At 18.2% G+C, this 21,854-nt stretch overlaps 4 protein-coding genes across 4 annotated transcripts; 1 reads left to right on the forward strand and 3 right to left on the reverse strand.

The window, feature by feature from the left end:
* Positions 1-1,072: 1,072 nt before the first annotated feature.
* Positions 1,073-2,501, reverse strand: PGAL8A_00498400 (conserved Plasmodium membrane protein, unknown function; the record flags this gene model as incomplete). Its single annotated transcript, XM_028673796.1, has 9 exons — positions 1,073-1,114; positions 1,306-1,351; positions 1,426-1,502; positions 1,575-1,637; positions 1,796-1,855; positions 1,938-1,966; positions 2,085-2,178; positions 2,341-2,345; positions 2,444-2,501. The coding sequence occupies 9 exons, from the start codon at positions 2,499-2,501 to the stop codon at positions 1,073-1,075; spliced, it is 474 nt and encodes a 157-aa protein (XP_028530213.1).
* A 2,292-nt stretch (positions 2,502-4,793) lies between these two features.
* Positions 4,794-13,045, reverse strand: PGAL8A_00498500 (conserved Plasmodium protein, unknown function; the record flags this gene model as incomplete). Its single annotated transcript, XM_028673797.1, has 4 exons — positions 4,794-7,908; positions 8,199-8,736; positions 9,012-11,124; positions 11,225-13,045. 4 exons carry the CDS (start codon positions 13,043-13,045, stop codon positions 4,794-4,796), a joined length of 7,587 nt encoding a protein of 2,528 aa, XP_028530214.1.
* A 2,048-nt stretch (positions 13,046-15,093) lies between these two features.
* On the reverse strand, positions 15,094-16,122 carry DOHH (deoxyhypusine hydroxylase, putative; the record flags this gene model as incomplete). Its single annotated transcript, XM_028673798.1, has 1 exon — positions 15,094-16,122. The coding sequence occupies one exon, from the start codon at positions 16,120-16,122 to the stop codon at positions 15,094-15,096; it is 1,029 nt and encodes a 342-aa protein (XP_028530215.1).
* Positions 16,123-16,937: 815 nt separating this feature from the next.
* PGAL8A_00498700 (DEAD/DEAH box ATP-dependent RNA helicase, putative) lies at positions 16,938-21,759 on the forward strand (the record flags this gene model as incomplete). Its single annotated transcript, XM_028673800.1, has 3 exons — positions 16,938-20,902; positions 21,016-21,441; positions 21,633-21,759. The coding sequence occupies 3 exons, from the start codon at positions 16,938-16,940 to the stop codon at positions 21,757-21,759; spliced, it is 4,518 nt and encodes a 1,505-aa protein (XP_028530216.1).
* Positions 21,760-21,854: the final 95 nt, after the last annotated feature.

Consider the following 21,854-nt stretch of genomic DNA (forward strand, 5'->3'; position numbering starts at 1 on the left):
CAATAAATTTTTTCTTTGATTGATTTCACAAAGTAAAAAATAATGTTAAATAATAAATACTTATTATCTATATAATAATTATAATAAGCTCAAAATTTTCCCTTTGAAGCATACATTCTCATAAAAAAATAATTAAAAAATATTTGTATGAAAACATTTATTAATAAAAAAAAAATAATGAAGATTTAAAAGAGTTATTATTTATAATACATAATATTTTTAAGTACTATTTTCCTTTTAATGTAATAATCACTTATTTAATATCTTTTTAACATGTTTTAATGTATGTAAATTAAAAATCTTTCTTAAAAAATTAAAATAAGGACAAGTTTTACATTAATGCTTATTATAAATTTTAATTATCTATATTTTTATTTATAATTGCTTTTGCAATTTCAAGTTAAAAGCATTATTTAATTTTTTTTTATTTCTTTATCATGTTAAAATGCAATGCATAGAAGAACGGTCTTCTTTAATTTTATTTTTATATTATAATAAATAAGCAATTTATAAATAAATTTTATAGATCTTTCATATAATAAAAATAGTAATATAATATTATCTCATTAACTTTTATTAAACCCTAATAGAAATATATATGTATATATAATTTATAATTTCATAATCTTAAAATAAAAAACTTATTATTATTCCTACTATTTCATATATTTTTAATTTTTATATTATAAATTAAAATATGCTCATTGTTCAAATAAAATTTTATCCTTTTTATTAAAGGCTTAAGAATATGAAGTATAAATAGAAAATTAAAAGTTATATTATTCATAAGTAATTTTCTTTTTTTATATTATAATAAAATATATAAAAATTATTTAAATATTAAATTTTCATACATATAAATTTCTACAAACATAATCTACACATTTTTTTTTTTTTTGACAAATATCAATTTTATAAAATTTGTACAACGAAAAACAAAATAAAAGCAACAAAAAATTAAAAAAAAAAAAAAAAAAAGAATAATTTTGCTTTAATAACTTTTTTTATCTCAATTTTTCTTTTCTTTCTTAAGATAAAATATAACAATAATTAAAAGTAGTAAATCTTTGCTTTATATTTTATCTACTTTAGATCTAATAATAAAAAAGGATCCCTGTAAAAATTTTTAAAATGATTAAAATCAACTAAATGTATAAATAAAATTTTTTTTATTTGATAATAAGATTAATGAATATTTGTATTTCATTATTTTGTTTTATTTTATAATTAATATCCATTTGGAAAATAAAATATAATTTAGATATTTTTATTTTTTTTATAAATTGTAAGCTTTAATTTTCTTACTACTGTTATAATCATCAAGCTCAAAATCATTCCTATAATTGAGCACCTTTGTAATAAAAAATAGAAACACATAATTTCATATAATCATTTATTTATACAATTTTTTCTACTCTCATATACCATATTGCTGTTACTAAGGTAAATACTGCCCAAAATAAAAAGGGTGCATTTTTTTGGCAAGCACTTGATTTATTTATCTTTAAAAAATCATAAAAAAAAATATATTAAATACAAATAAAATATAATTAATTTCATATTATTAAATACACCTGAATTGTCCCAAAGTATGTCCACAAAAAACATAATAACATTAAAAGAACCTCAGAAAATAACTAAAAAAAAATTCGAAAAAAAAGTAATTATTATGGTCTTTCTCTTGTTCAATTTTTATTGTATAAATAAAAATTAGCTTCTAAATTTTTTTTTTTTTAAATTCATGTATAATATTGTATATATTATTATGTAATAACTAAATTTATAAATAGTATACTCCTCTATTTTCCTTTAATAATTTTTGAATTCTTTTAACGAAGGAAAACAAGAAAAAGCTCTTAATACGTTTAAAAAAAATTGAAGAATTATTAAATAAGAGTATGACAAACCAAATGAAAAATATTAATTTAAAAATTTACTAGAATTATTGCTCCTATAACCCATGTTCCTATTTATAAATAAAAAAACAAAAAGATTAATTCTATAATGGTAATACACTACTGTATTACATATTTCTTTCTTATTTAAATGTAGAATATATATTTTAAAAAATAAAATTTATTTACGTAAATATCCATCGCAACTTATTTTCGCATTTATTAATAAATTTGTTAATAGTATTGTGTCCACGAATATAATGACTAAACTTATTACAGTTCCCTAGTTAATCATATATATATTATTTTATGTTTTTAATTAATATACTACTGTTATTATTTCTTTAAAAAATATTTTCATCTATTATTATAAAATTTTTAAATGTATAAATATATTAAAAAATTAAAATATTCAATAAATTCTGAAATATGAAAAATTAAATACCGCTTCTAAAAAAAAAAAAAAATTGAAAAAAAAGAAATTAGTTTTAATTTTCTTTATAAAGTTTCTTTTTATATTTTATTTTTGCCTCCGAAAAATTTGTGACTTTCGTTCGTCACTTTTTCCGAAGGATCAACAATAATGCTATTATGTATTTGATCCATTTTTGAAAACAAAAATAAAAAAATAATATGAAAAGAAAAAGACTAAAGAAAAAATTAAAATTTAATTATACAATATTTGTGATTCAAATGAAAATAATTAAATACACAAGTTTAAAAACAAAAAAAAAAAAAAATTTAAGTGAAAAGTTAAATTTTAAAATTATTAATATTTTCTATATTTGTTTCGTAGTTTATAGTTTTTTCATTAAATAAATTTTGAAGTTGAGTATGTACAGAACTGTATATAGCTATTTCTAAATAATTTTCCCTTTTTTGTTCATTCTGATAATACAAATTTTAATTTTATTTTCAAATTTGTACTATTAATATATATCTTAATTTTATAATTAAAAGGAAAATTAAATTCTTCCTTTTAGCCCTTTTTTTGTAACGTGACTAAATGACCGCATTAAATAAATTATATATATTGTCGTACTAAATAAATAATTTAAATAATGAAAAAACATCAAAATAAAGTAATAAATAACTCATGAATTAGTAACTATAGTAATATTATAAAGTAATTAATAAAATAAAACACATTAAAAGTATATTTATATGTATTCAATCATTAATCTCAATATTTTTTTACTTTTTTTTTTATTAATATACTTTATTTGTTTTCATATATATATATATAATAATATTAAAAGTCCATATTTAAGCATCGTAAAACCTTTACCCTTCCATTATATATATATAAATTTATTGTTAATTTTCGTGAAAATAAAAATGGAATACTATACAATTTTTCATAAAAAGGAAAAATTGTTAAAAGAAATAATTTAAGTAAAATTCATCATTAAACTTTATGATTTTTAACTTAATGGATATTAGAACAAATAAACTTTTTTAAACATAAAAAAAAAAAAAAAAAAAAATACATTATTTCCACACACCCAATAATTTAAAATATATTTCAATATAATTATAAAAGTTATGTATTTTAATTATTAAATAATTAAAGTTTATAAAATATTTTCCTTTTTAAAATATAATGATTATTAAATATATGAAATTTATGTAAATCTTTTTTTAATTGCCAATAAATATGTAAAAAAAAAAATTGTTTTAATAATACATTACGAATTATAACAATTTATAAAATCTCATTTATATTAATTTAATTACAGCTAAATATTTTTTTAAAAGAAAAAAGATATAAATTTTTCCAAAATAATTTTATTTATAATTTATTCAAAATAATTTTTCTTTATATGAAAAAAAAAAAAAAAAATAAAACAAAAAAATAAAAATAAAAATAAAAATATAACATTATAGCAATGTTATAAATATTATACATTTTCATGAAATAAGACAAAATTTTTAATTTTTAATAATTTTGATATTTATTATAAATATTCCATTGGAGTTTTTAAAAATGTGCAACGTAATTATAAATTTAAAATGGATAATACAAAAAAAAAATATATTTAACTATTATTACAATACTTCATATACTTATTTCATATTTTTTGGTTTCAATGAAAAAAATGAAATGTAACATTTTATTGTAGAATAATTAATATAATTAAAATTTCAAGTTTTTACATTTAGGAATTTCCTTGGATATTAGATAAATAATATTCAAAAAAAGAAAATAATATATTAAGAAAAATGTGTTACATAATTAATTTTTAATTATATATGTATAAAATAAAAAGATATACTGTTAAAATTTTAATTTTTATATAATATTTTTTAGAATTTTATTTATTTAGTTTTTATATTAATTTTTAAATAATACTTTATAATTAAAAAAGAATGATTCATAAACATGTAAAAAATATAAATTTTATTTCGCATATTGTAAAAGAAATCTATAAAAATTTGAAGGGTAATTAAAAAGTTATTAAGGAATATTTATATTCGCCCAGTAAATAATTTTGCAGAAATTAAAAATATATAAATATATAAATACTAATATTATATTATTAATAAAATATATTAAAAAATATAAAATACATAAAGAATCAAAAATTTCCTTTTACGAAAATACATGAAGCTTTTAACTTTTTTCTTTTCTATTTTTTAGTTATTAATTTCTAGCCATATTTACTATTGAACTAATGGAAATAATTTCTTCATAAATTCTCTAAAATAAATAAATTCATTCACATTTTGAACATAAAGAATAATCACTGTTCCTAATAAAATTAACTTAAATTGTTAAGGATACATTTCTTTTCTTTTTTAAAAATATTCATTAAATAAATATTGAAATTTCTATATTCAAATATTTATATAAATAAAAATAAAATTTATATCTACATAATAGAAAATTTTGTAATATTAATTTAATTTTCTTTTTTTAGAAAAATCTTCACTTTTTTGAATTTCTTCATATTCACTTCTTTTATTTTTTTTTTGAATGTTTTTATTTTCTCTTATTTCATTTTTCTTATTATTATAATTTATACAATTTTTACTAATATTATCTTTATTAAAGTTATTCTCTCTTTTATATTGAATAACGGGATCTTCATTTTTCTTATACTTATTTCTGTACTCATTAATAGTCTTTTTTGTTAATTTTTTTTTTTTATTATATAATTTTTTACTATCTGTTTTTGATTCATTTTTACTAGATAAAGAATTGGTAGAATAATTTTCATAAATTCTATAATTCTCATGTTTATTATTTGTGTTATTTAAGTCACTATCCATATGCATAAAAAAATCATTAATTCGTTCTTTTATTTTTTCTTCAGTTGTGCTTTTATGAAAATTTAATTTTAAATCAGAATAACAATTTCTTGTAATTGCATTTTTTATTAAAGAGTTCCATGTTTCATTTTTTTCTAAATTTTTTTTATTTCCTATTATCCATAAAGCATCTTTCGCTCTTGTTAAAGCTACATTTAATCTTCTTTCATCCTTTAAGAATCCAATATTATTCCTAAATTTTTCTACAGTATTAAAATCATTATTATTGATATAATTATTATTTTTTAAAGACAACACTTTTTTATCATTTAATTCGTAATTTAAAATATCAGATGTATTTTTTTTACTTACATTTAATTCATCAATATTTTTAAAGATTTCCATAGATTGTAGATTAGATCTTACACATGAAAAAATTATTATATTTTTTTCTCTCCCTTGAAATGCATCAACTGTTGATATTTCTGGAGAGTAACTATCCCGAAATACTCCTTCAAACATTTTTTTAATAAGGTGAACTTGAGATTGATATGGACAGATAATCCCTATATCCTTTAAATTAAAATTAGTTGGTAATATATATAAATTAGATACATCATTCTTTTTATTTTTATTTTCAATAAAGTTTTGGAAATATAATATTAATTTGAATATAAAATAAGCTTCAACATAGTTAATATATGATTTATTATAAGTTATAGATTCTATTCCATCAATATTAATAAATTTATAACATCCAAATAAATTTAAATAATGAAAATAAAAAAATGGCTTATTTATTAAATTTTCATCATTTTTAATTGATCCATTATAAAAGTACTTATTTGGAAAATAGCATATTTCAGGTCTCATACGATATTGAATATTAAGTAAAACACTAGGAACATTACATGATAATAATCTTTCAAACAATGATCTACTATATCCATATCTTCTACAATCAGATGAAAATGTTGTAGAAGGTAACTGCTTGGGATCGCCTACCATAATAATACTCTTAATTTTTAATCTAAATGGTATTAAACAACTTAACTCAACACATTGACATGCTTCATCTATAATTAAATATTCAAATTCTAAATTTTCAATTAATGGTGAAGCACTTCCTGACAAAGTGCTGAATATCACTTCGCTTTCTGAAATCATAAAATCCTTATTAGAATTGGAATAAAATGAACCTATCTCATTATCTGTTTCTAACAATTTTTTTTTTTTTTCTTCAAAATTTTTTTTTTCTGAATTTAATTTTTCTATACTCCACTCATAATGTGAAAATGATTCATTAAATAAATATAATAAATTTTCTAAGTATGCCTTATCTACATTATTTATTAATTCTTCGGAAAAAAATTTTTCTATATTTTCAATTTTCTTATTTATTGCTTTTTCGTCGGTTTCATTGATATCAGAACAAAATTTTTTAGAATTATTAATATTCAAATTCATCCTTATTTCATTAATTTTTTGACATGCATAATCTATTGCTTTGATAGAATAAGATAATTTTTTTTTTTTATTGTTAAAATGAGAGTCATATATGTTTTGTTCCAACTTTTTTCTTTTATTAAATATGTAATCTAATGAAATATGCTGTATTTCTTCATGGGTTTTTTTTGATATACCTATACGTATGCATTTAGGAGTAATAGTTTGTTTCTTAAAGCTATTAAATTCATTTTCTACATTTTTACCTTTTTCATTTAAGTATTTTGAATTTGTGTTATCATGAAAGTTATTTTCATTTTCATAGCTATTTTTATTTTTTGTTTCTTTCTTTAAGTCAATAAAATTTATTAACCCTTCATTCAAAATTCTTTTAGCAATTTCATCTATAGCAGAATTGGATGGTGAACAAACCAAAATTTTTTTAGGGTTTACATTTTGTTCATTAAAAGAAAAATCATTTTTTTTTTCATTTTTGTATAAATGTTTAATTAAGGCATATAAGGCTGATACGATTCCAATAACTGTTTTCGTTTTCCCTGTACCTGGAGGTCCTTGTATAAGAGATATATTATTTTTATTTAAAAAAACTAATTTGACAGCTTCAATCTGTGACTCATTTAATAAATTATAGTTTCTCATTGTTTTTAATATTAAATTTTCATAATTTGACAAATTTTCTTTATTTTCTTTTATTTTATTGTTATTTTCAATTATATTATTGTCATTTAAATTAATATTACGATATGATTTATTTTCCCTAACATTAGTTGCATTAGGATTTAAAATCAAATTAAACAAAGGGGAGCATTTAGTCATGTAAACACTTTGAAATTCTCTAATATATGTCATTAAATTACATAAAAGATAAACATGAAATTTATTGCATGAAAGGAAATTTAATTTTAATCTATTTTCTTCATTTTTTCGTTTAGATGGAAATACATCCTCATTAATTAATTTGATGTCATAAATATTTTCTAATTTATTAGATGAAACATCTATTAACCCAAGGAGATGTTTATTTAATTTTAAAATTCGTTTTAAATCTTCATATTTTATAGTTCCTTTGTCTCCATTTATGTTTTCTGTCTCAAAAGGAATAAGTGCTATTAAGTCCATTGGTTTTAAAATATCTAAGTTGGTTTTATTTTCAGAAGAAGATGTAATATGCCATATAATCCAGTAAGATGTTTTTTGTTTCCCTACAATATTAATAACAAATTTATAAGTCTCTCCACACATTTTATTTAAAATACAACAGCGGCACTCTTCAAGAGCCATTGGTCTAAAATATCTAAAAAGAAATTTTTAAAATATAATAAATGAAAAAATATAAATAAAGTATAAAAAAATATACTTCTCATTTATTAATGAACGATATATTAAAATGAATAAAAAGGAAATTTTTGTAATGATAAAATTATTAGTTAATTTAAAATTCATTAAAAAATGAAATAATAAAAAAAAAAAAAAAATATATTAATAATGGAATATTAAATAGAACTATACATTTTATTATTAATTAATTCACATATATTAATTTATTATATAAATCATTTTTATTTTGTTTTTTTAAATATTTACTTATGATATTCTTCTTCATTTTTAAATCGTATAGGAATTTCCTTATTAATACAATTTTTATATTTCTGAATGTTTTCTAAATCAAAAAAGTCCCATTCTAAAAATTCTTGCAACATTATAAAGTATTTATTAATACTATTCTCTACTTCAATCCTTTTTTCCTTCATTTCTTTAAAATACTGATGTTTATTTTTCTCTAATTTTTTTTCATTTAATATTATTGCTCTTTTCTGACATTTCAATGCAGCATTTTTTTCTATAATTTTCTTAGCCTTTTGTAATGCTATTTCTTTTTTGAATTCCTGATTTATATGGCAATACTGTATGTTCCTTTTTTCTTCAGTATTTTCTTTATACTTCTCCCTAGGAGATAAATATCTTGAAGGAGATCTAGAATTAGATATAGACCGAGGTATAGATTTTACAAATTTTTTCATATTGTCACTTACAATTACAATCTGATTATTTCCATTTCTATTTTGTGATAATGATTTCGAGCTATAATCATTTTTTTTCTTCAAATCAGGAACATTGAGATCTGAAAAAAAAAGAAAAAAATAATTTATATATATTTCTTAAAAATATAAAATAAAATAATGCATTTTTAAATAAATAAGGTATAATATATTATATACATATTATTTTTTATATGAATTTTTCCTATTGTTATTATTATCAATGCTTTTTTTATTTTTATTTATAAGTTAAAACTAAAAAAAAAGAAACTACTTTATTATATAAATTTAAATAACTTTATAATCTTGTAATATAATGTAAAATTCTCTTTTATTTTTTTATATTTAGGTAATTTACTTGATTTACATTTTTTCATTTTATTATTTTCATTTCCTAATTCTCCTTTTTCCTTGCATGTTCCAGTATTATTTACATGTCTTATATTCTCTTCCTTTTCTATAAAAATTTGATTATCATTTTTATATTTGTTTCCCTTATGTTCATCTTTTCTTATATCATTTCTTTTTTCATTATTCATTTTAATTTCTTTTATTTTGTTAAAAATGCAATCATATTCCAATGGCAAAGAAAGATCATGAATATTTTTCGGAATTACCAATTTCTTTAATTTCAGCTTAAATTGAATTAAATTATTTAATTCATTTTCATATCCTTTAGAATCTCTTGTTTTTATTAAATGGATTAAAGAATCTAAAATATTATTCATAATTTCTTTTTGTTTTATTAGTAATGTTATGTTAGTTTCATTAAGACTAATATAAGAAAAATTGCATTCAATAAAATTAAAAAAATTTAATATTTGTGAGGATAAAAAAGAAAATTTTTTATAAAATAACTCTGGTAAAATATGGATAAATAAAGGAGTATATTTTTTAGAAGAAAAATTTTTCGTAAAAGAGATCCATGTTGAATAGAAATTTAAAAATAACAAAATTGAATCCCTTAAAAAAATTGTAGTATTATTCATTTTTATTTTCAATGAAAATGTATTTAATTCTACACTATAAAAAATGTAAATAATTATTTTCCATATATTGTCTATTATTAAATTAATAATATGCAATAAAAAATCATCAAAGCAATTTTTATTTAGATACTTGCTCAAACATTCTATTACAACATTTAAGTAAAACCATGTTTTTGAATTTATCAACATAAAAGAGTCTAATATATCTGTTTTTTTATTCAAATTAATTTCTATAAAGTTTTTTCTTTTTAAAAATAAAATTACGGTATTAGTAAAACAAAAAACTGATATAAAGAAACAAGGTAAAAACTTTTTTGATTTAAAAAGATCAACTATATAAGTTTTTAATATATAATCATATTTGTCAATAATTAAATTGTATCTTTTTTGTTCATTATTTTGATCCATTATAATAACAATAGGCAAAGAAAAAATAAGACTTTTCTTTTTTACTCTATTTATTTTATATTCATCCCTAATAATATATTTAATAATAATATCAAAAAATTTAATAATATTTTTTTTTGTTGTCTGACTAGGGTTACTAACACATAAAAAAAAAAAAGCATTAATGTAATTATAAATATTTTTTTCATTTTCTTTATTTTGGATTATTGATTTTTTCATATACTTTTTACATCTATTCATTTTATCAAAAGAAAATATTTGGATATTTTCGTCACTATTATTATTAATGTTATTCATATAATTAAAATGTTCGTTATTTTCATTATTTTGTATGTTCTCATCGTACACATTATCGTAAAAATACAAAATGTGTAAATCTTTTGTGCTCTTTGTATCATTTTCACTACTATAATACAATTCTTCTTTAGTTGTTTCTTCAATGACATTATTAAATTTATTAAAATCGTCATACATAAATGATAAATCACTTTCAATAATTTTAATTAAATCCATAACAACAACAAGAAAAGGGATTGATGAATGTATTTTTTCTTTATATATTTCATTTGAAATTAGATGACATAAATATATAGCTGATGAAAAAAAAAATAATCTTAATTTTTTATTTTTTTCTTTTTTTAATTCACACAAAAAAAATTCTATTATGTCGTAAATATTCATAAATAAAATTTTATACTTTTCTATAGATAACTTCAATTGAGCTCTTTTAATAATAATATTAACTATTTTTACAAATAAAATAAAAAAATATTCAAACATATTTTTCAGTTCTAATATGCAAAAGTCGTCATTACATATATGTGCTAAGTATTTAATAAACACTTTCTGCTTTTCACTAAAAATTATATTTGTTAATTTATTTGAAGATCTATCATCTTTTATATTTGTTTTAAATAGAAGTAATAATAAATTATTTACATTTTTTCTTTCTTCATTTTTTTTGATTTTATCATGATCAAATTCTATATTCATTAGAGAATCAAATATTTCAAAAAAAAGGTTTTTCTCTACTGAATCTCTAATACTTACATCAGAAAAAAGTATTATTATAACCTAAAATTAAAAAAAAAAAAAAAATATATAAACATATATATATATATATATATATATATATATATATATATATATATATATAATTATTTAGATTAATTACCTTTGTTACATATAAGCGAATATAATAATCTCTGTGATTAATAAACGAATAAAATGAATATAAAGCAATATTGTCAAAAGTTCTTTTTTTTTTTAAATCTTTTTGATATAAAGTGTTTGTGTATTCATCAATTTCAAAAGAATTTATAAATAACTTTCTCGTTCCATCAAGAATGTTATAAATAATATTTATACAACAAAATATCAATGTGTCTTCAAAATTTTTATTTTTTAGGTTTAAATTTTCAATAATGTAAAATTTAAAGTTTTTCACAAAATATATAAGCTTAAAAATTAGATTAAATAAATTATTAACTATTTCTTTATTCTCTGAAAATATAAAACCTATAAAATATATAAAGTTATCGTTAATCAAAAAATTTAAAGACAAATTTTCTATATTATATTCATTTAAAAAGGAATCTATATTGTATTTTTCCTTTAATGAAAAACTTTCATCTTTTTTTTTTTTTTTTTTAATTAATGATAATAAATAAATTCCACTAATTAAACTTTGCATATATTTAAATATATCATAATCAACAAAACTGTTTTTTAAAAAAGAAAGTTCAGGTTCATTTCTATTAGAATTATTTTTTCCTGTAGATAAGTATCTATCAAGCATTTTAATAACACATGCATCTAATAATTTAATCCAATATGAAAATAGTGATGATATTAATTTTTTATTTGACTCATTTAAAAAATTGTCATCATTTATAAAATAATAATTGATAATTTTAAATATTATTAATTGAATAAAATTTTCTGAATATCTTAGCGAGTTGAACATTAAAGAGTAAAGTACGATTTTTTCTTTTAGAACATTTTTTACAGTAGTTTCAACATATTTATGCTTTAAAAGAAGAAAAACGTGTGCATAAATATAATGTAATATATCTTCTTTTAAATTACTGTTGTTTACAGACTTATTTTTTAATGATTCATTACCATGATTTTCTAAGTTTGTTTTCTTTTCAATTATCATTTCATCTAAATTTTCATTTACATATTTTTCATGTTCATTTTTATCTTTCATATTTATCAATAAAATTTTTATTTCCTTAAATTCATTAAATAAAAGATTACAAAAAAATATCAAAGATTCATAGTCAGCATATTTTTTTAAGATATCATATATATTATCATTGTCTAAATTTAAAAACTCTTTTGTAAAATTCTTAAGATTAATTTTATTTATTTTATTTTTATCTAACAAAAAATTAAAATATGTTTGGAATATTCTTGTTCCATTTAGTAAAAGTTCTAGTATAACTAAATTTATATTATCATTATTAATCGGAGAAATAAATTTATTTACAATTCTATAGAAGTTATACTTAAAAATTTCTTTTTTAATAAAATTTATAGTTTTATCTCTTTTTATAAGAAAAGAAAAAACTTCCAGAAATTTCTTTTGTGAAAGATAATAAATCATTAAACATTTTTGGCAATTATCTACACTTTCTATAATTATATTGCTTAATTTTTTCAAATTGTCTGTATGACTTATTTTACATATTTCGAGATTTTCTAATATTTTTTCAATTTTATTTTTTTCAATTTTATTTTCACAAATCTCGGATATAAATTCGTATTTATCAACAAGTAGAGTTATATAAAAAAAATTTACAAGTTCGGAATTGTTATACTTACAAATAACATGATCAACTTCATCTATACTCTTTAATTTTTCTAAAAATGACACTAAATATGTGTCATAAAGTATGTGAATATTATTTTTTTTAATTGATTCTTTTAAATTTTCAAATAAACTATCATCCTTAATAGTTCTGACTTTGTTATTTAAAATATTTTCCATCTAAATAAAATATGTTCAATCTATTTTTTATTTATTTAAAAAAAAAAAAAAAAAAAAAAAAAAGGTTGTAAAAATTATATATATATATATATATATATATATATATTATAAAAAGAAACAATTTCCAAAAAAAACAAACTTGCTAAAATAAAGNTTTTTTTTTTTTTTTTTTTTTTTTTAAAAAAAAAAAAAAAAAAAAAAAAAAGGTTGTAAAAATTATATATATATATATATATATATATATATATATATATATTATAAAAAGAAACAATTTCCAAAAAAAACAAACTTGCTAAAATAAAGTGAAAAAACTATTATATTTACATGCTTTAAGACTAACGTCTTTATATGTTTTTAATTGAATAATGAACTACATAAAATTTATTTTTACCTCTTCTATAAAATACTATTTTCATTCATTGTTCTTACTTTTGAAACAATTTATGTTATTTCTAATAATGTATTGTAAAATAATTTATAATAATTTTTTTTTTTTCTTTTTCTTTTTTTTTTTTTTTTTTTAATATAATAAATGTGAAGAAGTAATAAGCTTCAAGAAAGAATAAAAAATTTTGTAAAAGGAATTAATAAAAATGGTTTAATAAAGTACTTGCAATTCATTATCTTCTTTTATAAAATAACAATATATTCATCACACCTATATCTTTTTCAATTTCTTTTTTTAATATGTAAAAACATGTTATTTCTTTGTGAATTTTTTTATATAATTTAATGTTACCCCTCAAAAATATTAACAATTTATTTTAATATTTTTCTTTTTTCCTCTATTTAATAAAAAAATATATATCATAATATTTTAATGCGATTACAAATTTCAAAATTAGATATGCAAAAAGTATATGTAACAAATGATTTTTGAAACAACACCTATTATCTATAGTATTTTATTTAGATATGATCCTAATTTTAACATAAAATGTATAAAACATGGGAAACCAAAAAGTTTTTGTTTAACTCTTCCCAATTTTAACATAATGTGTTAAAATTTTCAAATGATTATTTACTGTAAATAATTAAACATATATTTTTTATATATTTTTACACAACTTAGATGCTTACTAAACATATAATGTATCTTTTAATTAGCTTATTTTTTATAAAGTTTTTATTCATTAATAATTCTCGTTTATATCTTATTATGTTTATTAATAATTTATACATAATCAATATATAATTTCTTCATATTTTTTGTGAATTTCTTCGGTTAAAATCATTTTAAATCGACAAAAATGTCAAATTAAAATGAATAATGGTAGTATTTGTTTAATTAATTACATCACAATATATAATTTTGAAAATTGAAAAATCTAAAAAAAAAAAAATAAAAAAGAATATAAAAGATAAAAAAAAAATAACTTAAGAATATTTAATTATAAGTCTTAAAAATAAAAAATTATTTTAATTTTTTTATATTTAATTTTTTTAATCATTAAAAACAAATTCTTTTTTTTTTTTTTTTTTTTTTTTTTTTTTATATGTAGAGCTTTCATTATGTATAGCTCCAAGGATATAAAAAAGAAAGATTTTTAAGAAATATGTTAGAATGGTATTTATTTTAAAAAAAGGAAGTAATATTGCTTATTTTAAAATTATTTCATTTTTTTTTTTTTAAATCATTGTTTCTATTTATATATATATATACATATTATTTATTGCATTACTATTAAAAGGAACTCAAAAAAAAAAAAAAAAAAATTCAAACATTTTATATATTTTTAGTAATAGTTACATGTCTTTTTCCTTAATAAAAAATGATAGTCATTGTTGAAAGCTTGAAATTTTTATTAAATATATTTTAATTTTTTAGTATATATAAGAGATAATTATTTAACAATTATATGAATCAACGTTAAAAAAAAATATCCCAAGGATAAATTTATGTTATCTTTAGGATGTATAATTATTAAATTTTTTTTTTCTTTTATATAATTTTATACTAATAATTTTTATTTTTTATAAAAGTTCAAGAAATAATAAAACTTAAATATATGAAAAATTATGCTTTAAAAAAAAAGAGAAAAAATAAATTAATTTATTTCTATTGCTATATTTAAATTTTCAGCTATATAATCTAATCCAACTAAGCAGCTTTCAGCTACAACTTTGCATTTGTCTTTTGAATACATTTTTAAAGTATTAATAATTGTGTTTTGAATGTTTTTATATTCCTCTGAATTTAAATTTAAGCTCCCGAGAGACCCTAAAGCTAAAGCAACTTCATGTCTTACCATTTCATGCTCATTGATGTTTGTTAAAGATGAAATTAGGTATTTTAAAGAATTTAAATGTAAAGCTTGACCTAATACAAATGCTACTTCGTGTCTAAATATTGCCGACTTATTATCTTTTATTAGAGCTTCACCTAATGCATTCAGTGAAATATCAGATTCCATATCTCTTAATTGAAATAAAGCTTCATATCTTAATTTTAAAGGGTTATCTTCATTATTTAAATCTTCAATTAATTTATCAACGCTTTTGTTTTTTGATATGAATACAACTGGATCTATAGTTTTAAATTTTTTTGAAACAAATTCATCACTTTGTTTTTTTCTTAATAATTCTTTTATGTTTTCTTTGTTAATACATGAACAAAAAGGATTTTTATTTTTTTCTAGTAATGAACTTAACGCTAATTCACACGTTTCTCTTACTTCTATGCTTTCATCATTTAAAAATTTTTTTATTATAAGAATATTAGATTCACTCCCTATTGCAGCCAACCCTTCAGCAGCTTCATGTCTAACCATTACATTTTCATTTTTATCGTTTAATAATTTAATTAAAATATTATTACATTTTTCATTACTTATTTGACCTAAAACATAAGCTATTTCATGCCTTAATAATACACTATCATTATTTTCTAAAGCGAAAGAAAGTATATTTATTATTTCATCTATATTTCCTTTATGTACTTCTCGGCATTCATATAAAGCTCTCATTTGTTTTTCTATAAATTCATTTTTTGTTTTTACTAAATATTTTTCAATAAAATCTTTATTGTTACTTTCCTCATATTTTATTAAGCGCTTTATACTATTATTATTTGACATTTTTTTTTTTTTTTTTTTCATTTAACAAGCATATATAAATGAAGTATTATATTTCAAGTAGATATATATATATATATGTAAAATTATTATAAATATAAATTTAGTACTAAAGGTATTCACATATCATTTCCTAGTTTATTCTCAATTAAAAAATAGTTAAAACATAATTTATGATACAAAGATACTTTTAAATGACGTTTAATAAATACAAATAAAAAAGATATTCCTTATATAAGAGAACGAAAAAAAATCTGCAAACTAAGTTTATAAAAAAAAAAGTAAAACTATCATATAAAAGTTGTTAAAAGCATTCCAGGTATTTACTTCCTCATAAAACTATAAACGAGAAATTATATATACTTTCATAAAAACTGTATAAAATTACTTATATTTTTCATTTGTTCAATTATCTTAAATATGTAAGTTTATAAATAACATTTTTAATTTTAAAACAAAAAAAAATTTTGATGCATTATTTTTTCTTTGAAACCTTTTCACAAAACAAATACTTATTTATACATGAAAAAAAAAAAAAAAAAAAAAAAATTATAATAATTAAATTATAATTAATTAAAAATAAAAAAAAAAAATTTAGATATAATAAATTATAGTGCTGTAATTTTTTTTTTTTTTTTTGTAGTTCGAAATATTGTTTTTATTCGTTAATTAACCTACATATATATTTATGAACATTTTAACATTCATATTTATCAAATTAGCTAATAAATATATTTTATTTACATATGTAAAAATTTTTTATAATTATAATTTTTTCAAATAAAATTTCTTTTTATTTTTTTATTTAAAATGAGAAAATGAAAAGAAATAAAAAATTAAATCAATTAGAAAATGAAGATATCAAAGATAATACTTTCACCCAGTTTTCCGAAGAAAAAAGGTTAACGAATAAAGAAAAAAAAAAATTACAATACGAAGAGAGAATTAGGAAAAAAAAAGAAAAACAACTAAAAAAAGTAAAAAAATTACTTAAGAAAAACAATCTAGGATCTTTAAAGGATATAAATAGAAATTTAATTAATAACGTATTATTAAATGAGGAAGACGAAACAAAAGTCATATTAAAAAATGATGAAAATAAGTTTGTTAATGAAAAAAATAAAATTAAAAAGCAGACAGAAGAATTACGTGATAATATTAAATCTTCTAACGAAAATGAAAATGAAGTAAAAAGCGATAGAAGGACGGAAACAAAAAAAGGTTCTAAAAATATATGTTCTATAGAAAATTTACCTAATAAGAAATTAATAAAAAAATTAAAAAATAAATTAAAACAAGATAAAGAACTAGAAAAAAAAAAATTGTTTAAAAAAATAGAACATTATAAATTAAGTACAAATGAACGTAATTTAATGGTTCATTTTAACATAAAAGCTCAAAATAAAGAAAATTTAGAGAAACTCTTTAAAACATATGAAGAAAGGAATATAGAATTATCACATAATATGAAAATATTAAAATGCAAATTAGAGAAAAAAAAGAAAAGATTTTTAGAAAATAAAAAAGATGAAGGAGAAAAATTAACTAAGGAAAAAAAAAAAAAAATGAAAGTAAGTAAAACATATAATGATCACAATAAAGATGGTGAGTGTTATAATAAAGATAATATTCTAAATTGTAATGAAGATAGCATTATAAATTATAATGAAAATGAAAATATACTTGACGACCAAATTATTAAAGAAAATAAGAGTGTAAGTAATATAAAAGGAAATGAAATCAGTGAAAAAAGTAAAAAAGAAGAAATAAAAATGAACGATGAAAAAAGAAAAATAATTTATAACAGGGTGAATATAAATAGAAAAGAAGAAATAGAAAAATTAAGATTATCTTTACCAGTTTTAAGTTATGAGCAAGAAATTATTGAAGCTATTTTAAATTATGATGTTGTTTTTATAAGTGGAGATACTGGTTGCGGTAAATCAACTCAAATTCCTCAATTTTTATATGAACACGGATTTTCTTCAAGTAACTATTTGATAGGAATTACGGAACCAAGAAAAATTGCAGTTAAAAGTTTATCCCATAGATTAAATGAAGAGTTAAATGAAAATGTAGTTGGATATCAAATTAGATATGAAAAATCCAATTTATTAAAAAATAGTAAAATTAAAGTTATGACTGAAGGAATTTTATTAAAAGAAATAATGAATGATTTTATTTTATCTAAATATAGTTCTATAATTTTAGATGAAGCACACGAAAGAAGTATAAACATGGATTTAATTTTGGGTTTATTGTCTATAATTTGCAAAATTAGAAAAAATAATTATTTTAACAATTTATCAGATGTTATCCCAATTAAAGTTATTATAATGTCTGCAACCATTGATGATAAAACTTTTTTCGAAAATCAAATTTTTGAAAATTATACATCAATTAATATTCCTACACAAAAAGTTCCAGTTGTTGATCATTTTCTTTCTTATACACCTAAAGATTATATTGAAGAAGCTAGAAAAAAGATAATCCAAATACATAAAAAATTACCTCCTGGTAGTATATTAGTTTTCTTAACTGGTCAGGATGAAATATATCATTTATATAATTCACTAAAGAATTTAAATTTATGCAAAAAATCTGAAAATGCTCATTCGCAAAAATTTAATGAAGAAAAAAAAAATATTGAAGATGAAAATTTGTATTCATTTGATTTAAGTGAAGAAGAAAAAAATATGAATGATAAAACAAGTTTTTTTTTTAGGAATACAGATGAAGATAAAGAAAAAAAAGTAATATTTGATGTTTCTGATGATGAAAGTGTTTTCAATAACAATTTATTAAATTTAATTCAATCAAATGAAAACGATAACTTAAAAATCTTAGAAAAAAATCTATTAAATTTTAGTTCGGACATATTAGAAAACTGCAAAAAAAATTATACAAATGAAGATATAAAAGAAAAAAAAACAATTAATCAAAAAAACGATTATATTACTGAGCATTCTGACAAAGAAGAGGAAAATAATTTAGGAAAAATAAAGAATGAAAATGATTTACATAAATCCAAATTAACTGAAACTAAAGAAACATTTAATGAAGTAAAAGAACTACAAAATAGTGAAAATGAAGAGAAAAAAAATATTAAAAAAGAAGAGAAAATTGAAGATAAAGAAAATAAGGAGGAGAAAAATGAAAATGGAGAAAGTGATAAAGAGTTAAATAAAGATAGTGAAAGTGAAGAAGAGACGAAAAAATATAATGAAAGTGATAAAGAGTTAAATAAAGATAGTGGAAGTGAAGAAGATATAAGTGAACACCAAAAAGGGAAAAAAAAAATAGACGAAAACGTAAAAAAAAATTCAAGTATTTGGAAAGGTAGTGATGGATCAGGTGTACTAAAAATTTATAAACTGTATGCTAATCTACCTATGAATGAGCAAATGGTTTTATTTAATAACCCTAAAGATGATGAGAGAATATGTATTTTAAGTACAAATATAGCAGAAACATCAATTACCTTACCAAATATTCGTTATGTTGTTGATTGTGGAAAAGAAAAAAAAAAATTATACTCTACATTAAATGATTACTCATATTATGTTATTGATAATATTAGTAAAAGTTCATCACTTCAGAGGAAAGGTAGAGCAGGTAGAATTTTATATTTATTAAAAAAAAATAAAAAAAATAAAAAAAAAATAGAAATGGAAAAAGGGCATGTGTATAAATTATATTCCTCTAATTATTATAATTATTTTTTCAAAAACAATAATGATTTCCCAATTTTAAATTATCCTCTTGATTCCTTAATTTTATACTTGCTAAGTTTTAATATAAAAAATGTAGAAAATTTTCCTTTTATTAATAAACCTGATAAATACAAATTTGAAGAAGCTAAAAAAAGATTAATATATCTTAATTGCATATATTTTGGATACAAAGATATTGAATTTCTTTTTAAAAATGTAGATAATAAAATGTGCTCAAAAAAAAATATTAAAAATCATGTAGAAATATTTAACCCTTGTAACAAAAGCGGAATAACACTCATAGGAAATCTTATCTTATTCTTACCAATTAGTACAAGATATGCTAAGATTTTATCGGAAGTTTGTTTAAAATCTTTAGCAATAAACCACAAGAGGTCAATTCCATTAGCATGTCTTTTAGTTTCTTGTTTATATATGGAATCTATTTTTTCATATGATTATAAACTTAATATGAAGTACAAAAAAAAAGAAAAAAAAAAAAAAAACAATAATAATTTAGTAAATTTAATTTTAAAGAAAGATAATGACAAAAAAATGGAAAATACTGATATAACCGATTCATGTAATGAAAGTTCCTGTGAAGAGGACAGTTCGTCACTTAAAGATTATGATGATCATTCAAATAATAATGTACTTGAGAATTTTAAATTAAAATTTGATAACGACATTGATTTTTATTTAAATATATGCACAGATTTTTATTTTTCAAAAGAAAAACAAAATTTTTGCGATTTAATGAAGTTAGATAAAAAAAAAATGGGTGAGTTACTTAAATTGTCACATTATTTAATGAAAATAATTAATTTGAAGTTTAATACGAGTATTAATTTTGATATATTAGAAAAAAATATTTCACCATTATCGAAACAAATAATTCATTATGCGATTATTCAAGGGTTCATTGACCACTTAGCAATCCGTTATGATTTAATACATAACGATTATTCTAGAAATTCATATTTAAGTTTTAATAACAAAAAAGCATATTTTACCCAAAATATTAACAATCAGGTATATATCAATTCAAATTCCGTTCTATATAAAAACAGGTAATATTATATATTACAATTATATTTAATAATATTTTTAAGACAAAATTATACAATATATATATATATATATATATATATATATATAATTTTTTTTTATTTTTTTCAATTAGACCTTATCCAAAGTATATTTTATATAATTACATTATGAAGAATAAAAATACTTATACCATGTTTGACTGTTTAAGTATAAATGATTCAGATTTAGGAAAGATAACAAATGTTTGTATTTTTATTAATGAATACGAAAAACTTCCTCCAGCTAAATACAATAAAGAGAGAGATAAAATTAGTGTTTATATAAAGCCTTTATATTTGCCTTGTTCTCATTATTTGTCTATTACAGAAAAAGAATTAAATGAAAATGATTTTTTATATTATAACTACTTTGCTTTATTTATATTAGATGGATCTATATTTCCAAAAATATTAAAATTTCAAATTTATTACTCTCATTCATCTAATGATATTATTAATTGCGAGAAACAAAACATTAAAGAATTTATAGATAATTTAAAAAATAATAATATAATCAATAGGTAAAGTATCTTTATTTATGTTTCCATATGAATAATATTCATAATATATATATATATATATATATATCTGTTTAATAATTCATATTTTATTAATAAATAATATATATAAATATTAAAGTAAATAATGTTGTTCAAATGATATATATCAATACTAATTTACATGTATAATTTTTTTTTTTTTTTCTTTTTAGATCTACACTAATAAATAAGTGGAAAATACAAAAGAATTTTTTAAAACAAGAATTTATTTCTTTAATTGAAAAAAAATGTAATAAATATCATTATCTTATTGATAATTTTTGGCCTCCTTTGGATTAAATTAACAGGAAAAAAAAAAAAAAAAAATTGTATGTAAATATATTATGAATATCCCATATATATGTTTTGTTTTTTACATTTAGATAATTTATAAT

This window comes from Plasmodium gallinaceum (genome assembly GCF_900005855.1).
Source record: "Plasmodium gallinaceum strain 8A genome assembly, contig: PGAL8A_v1_152, whole genome shotgun sequence".
In the NCBI taxonomy this organism is placed as follows: domain Eukaryota; phylum Apicomplexa; class Aconoidasida; order Haemosporida; family Plasmodiidae; genus Plasmodium; species Plasmodium gallinaceum.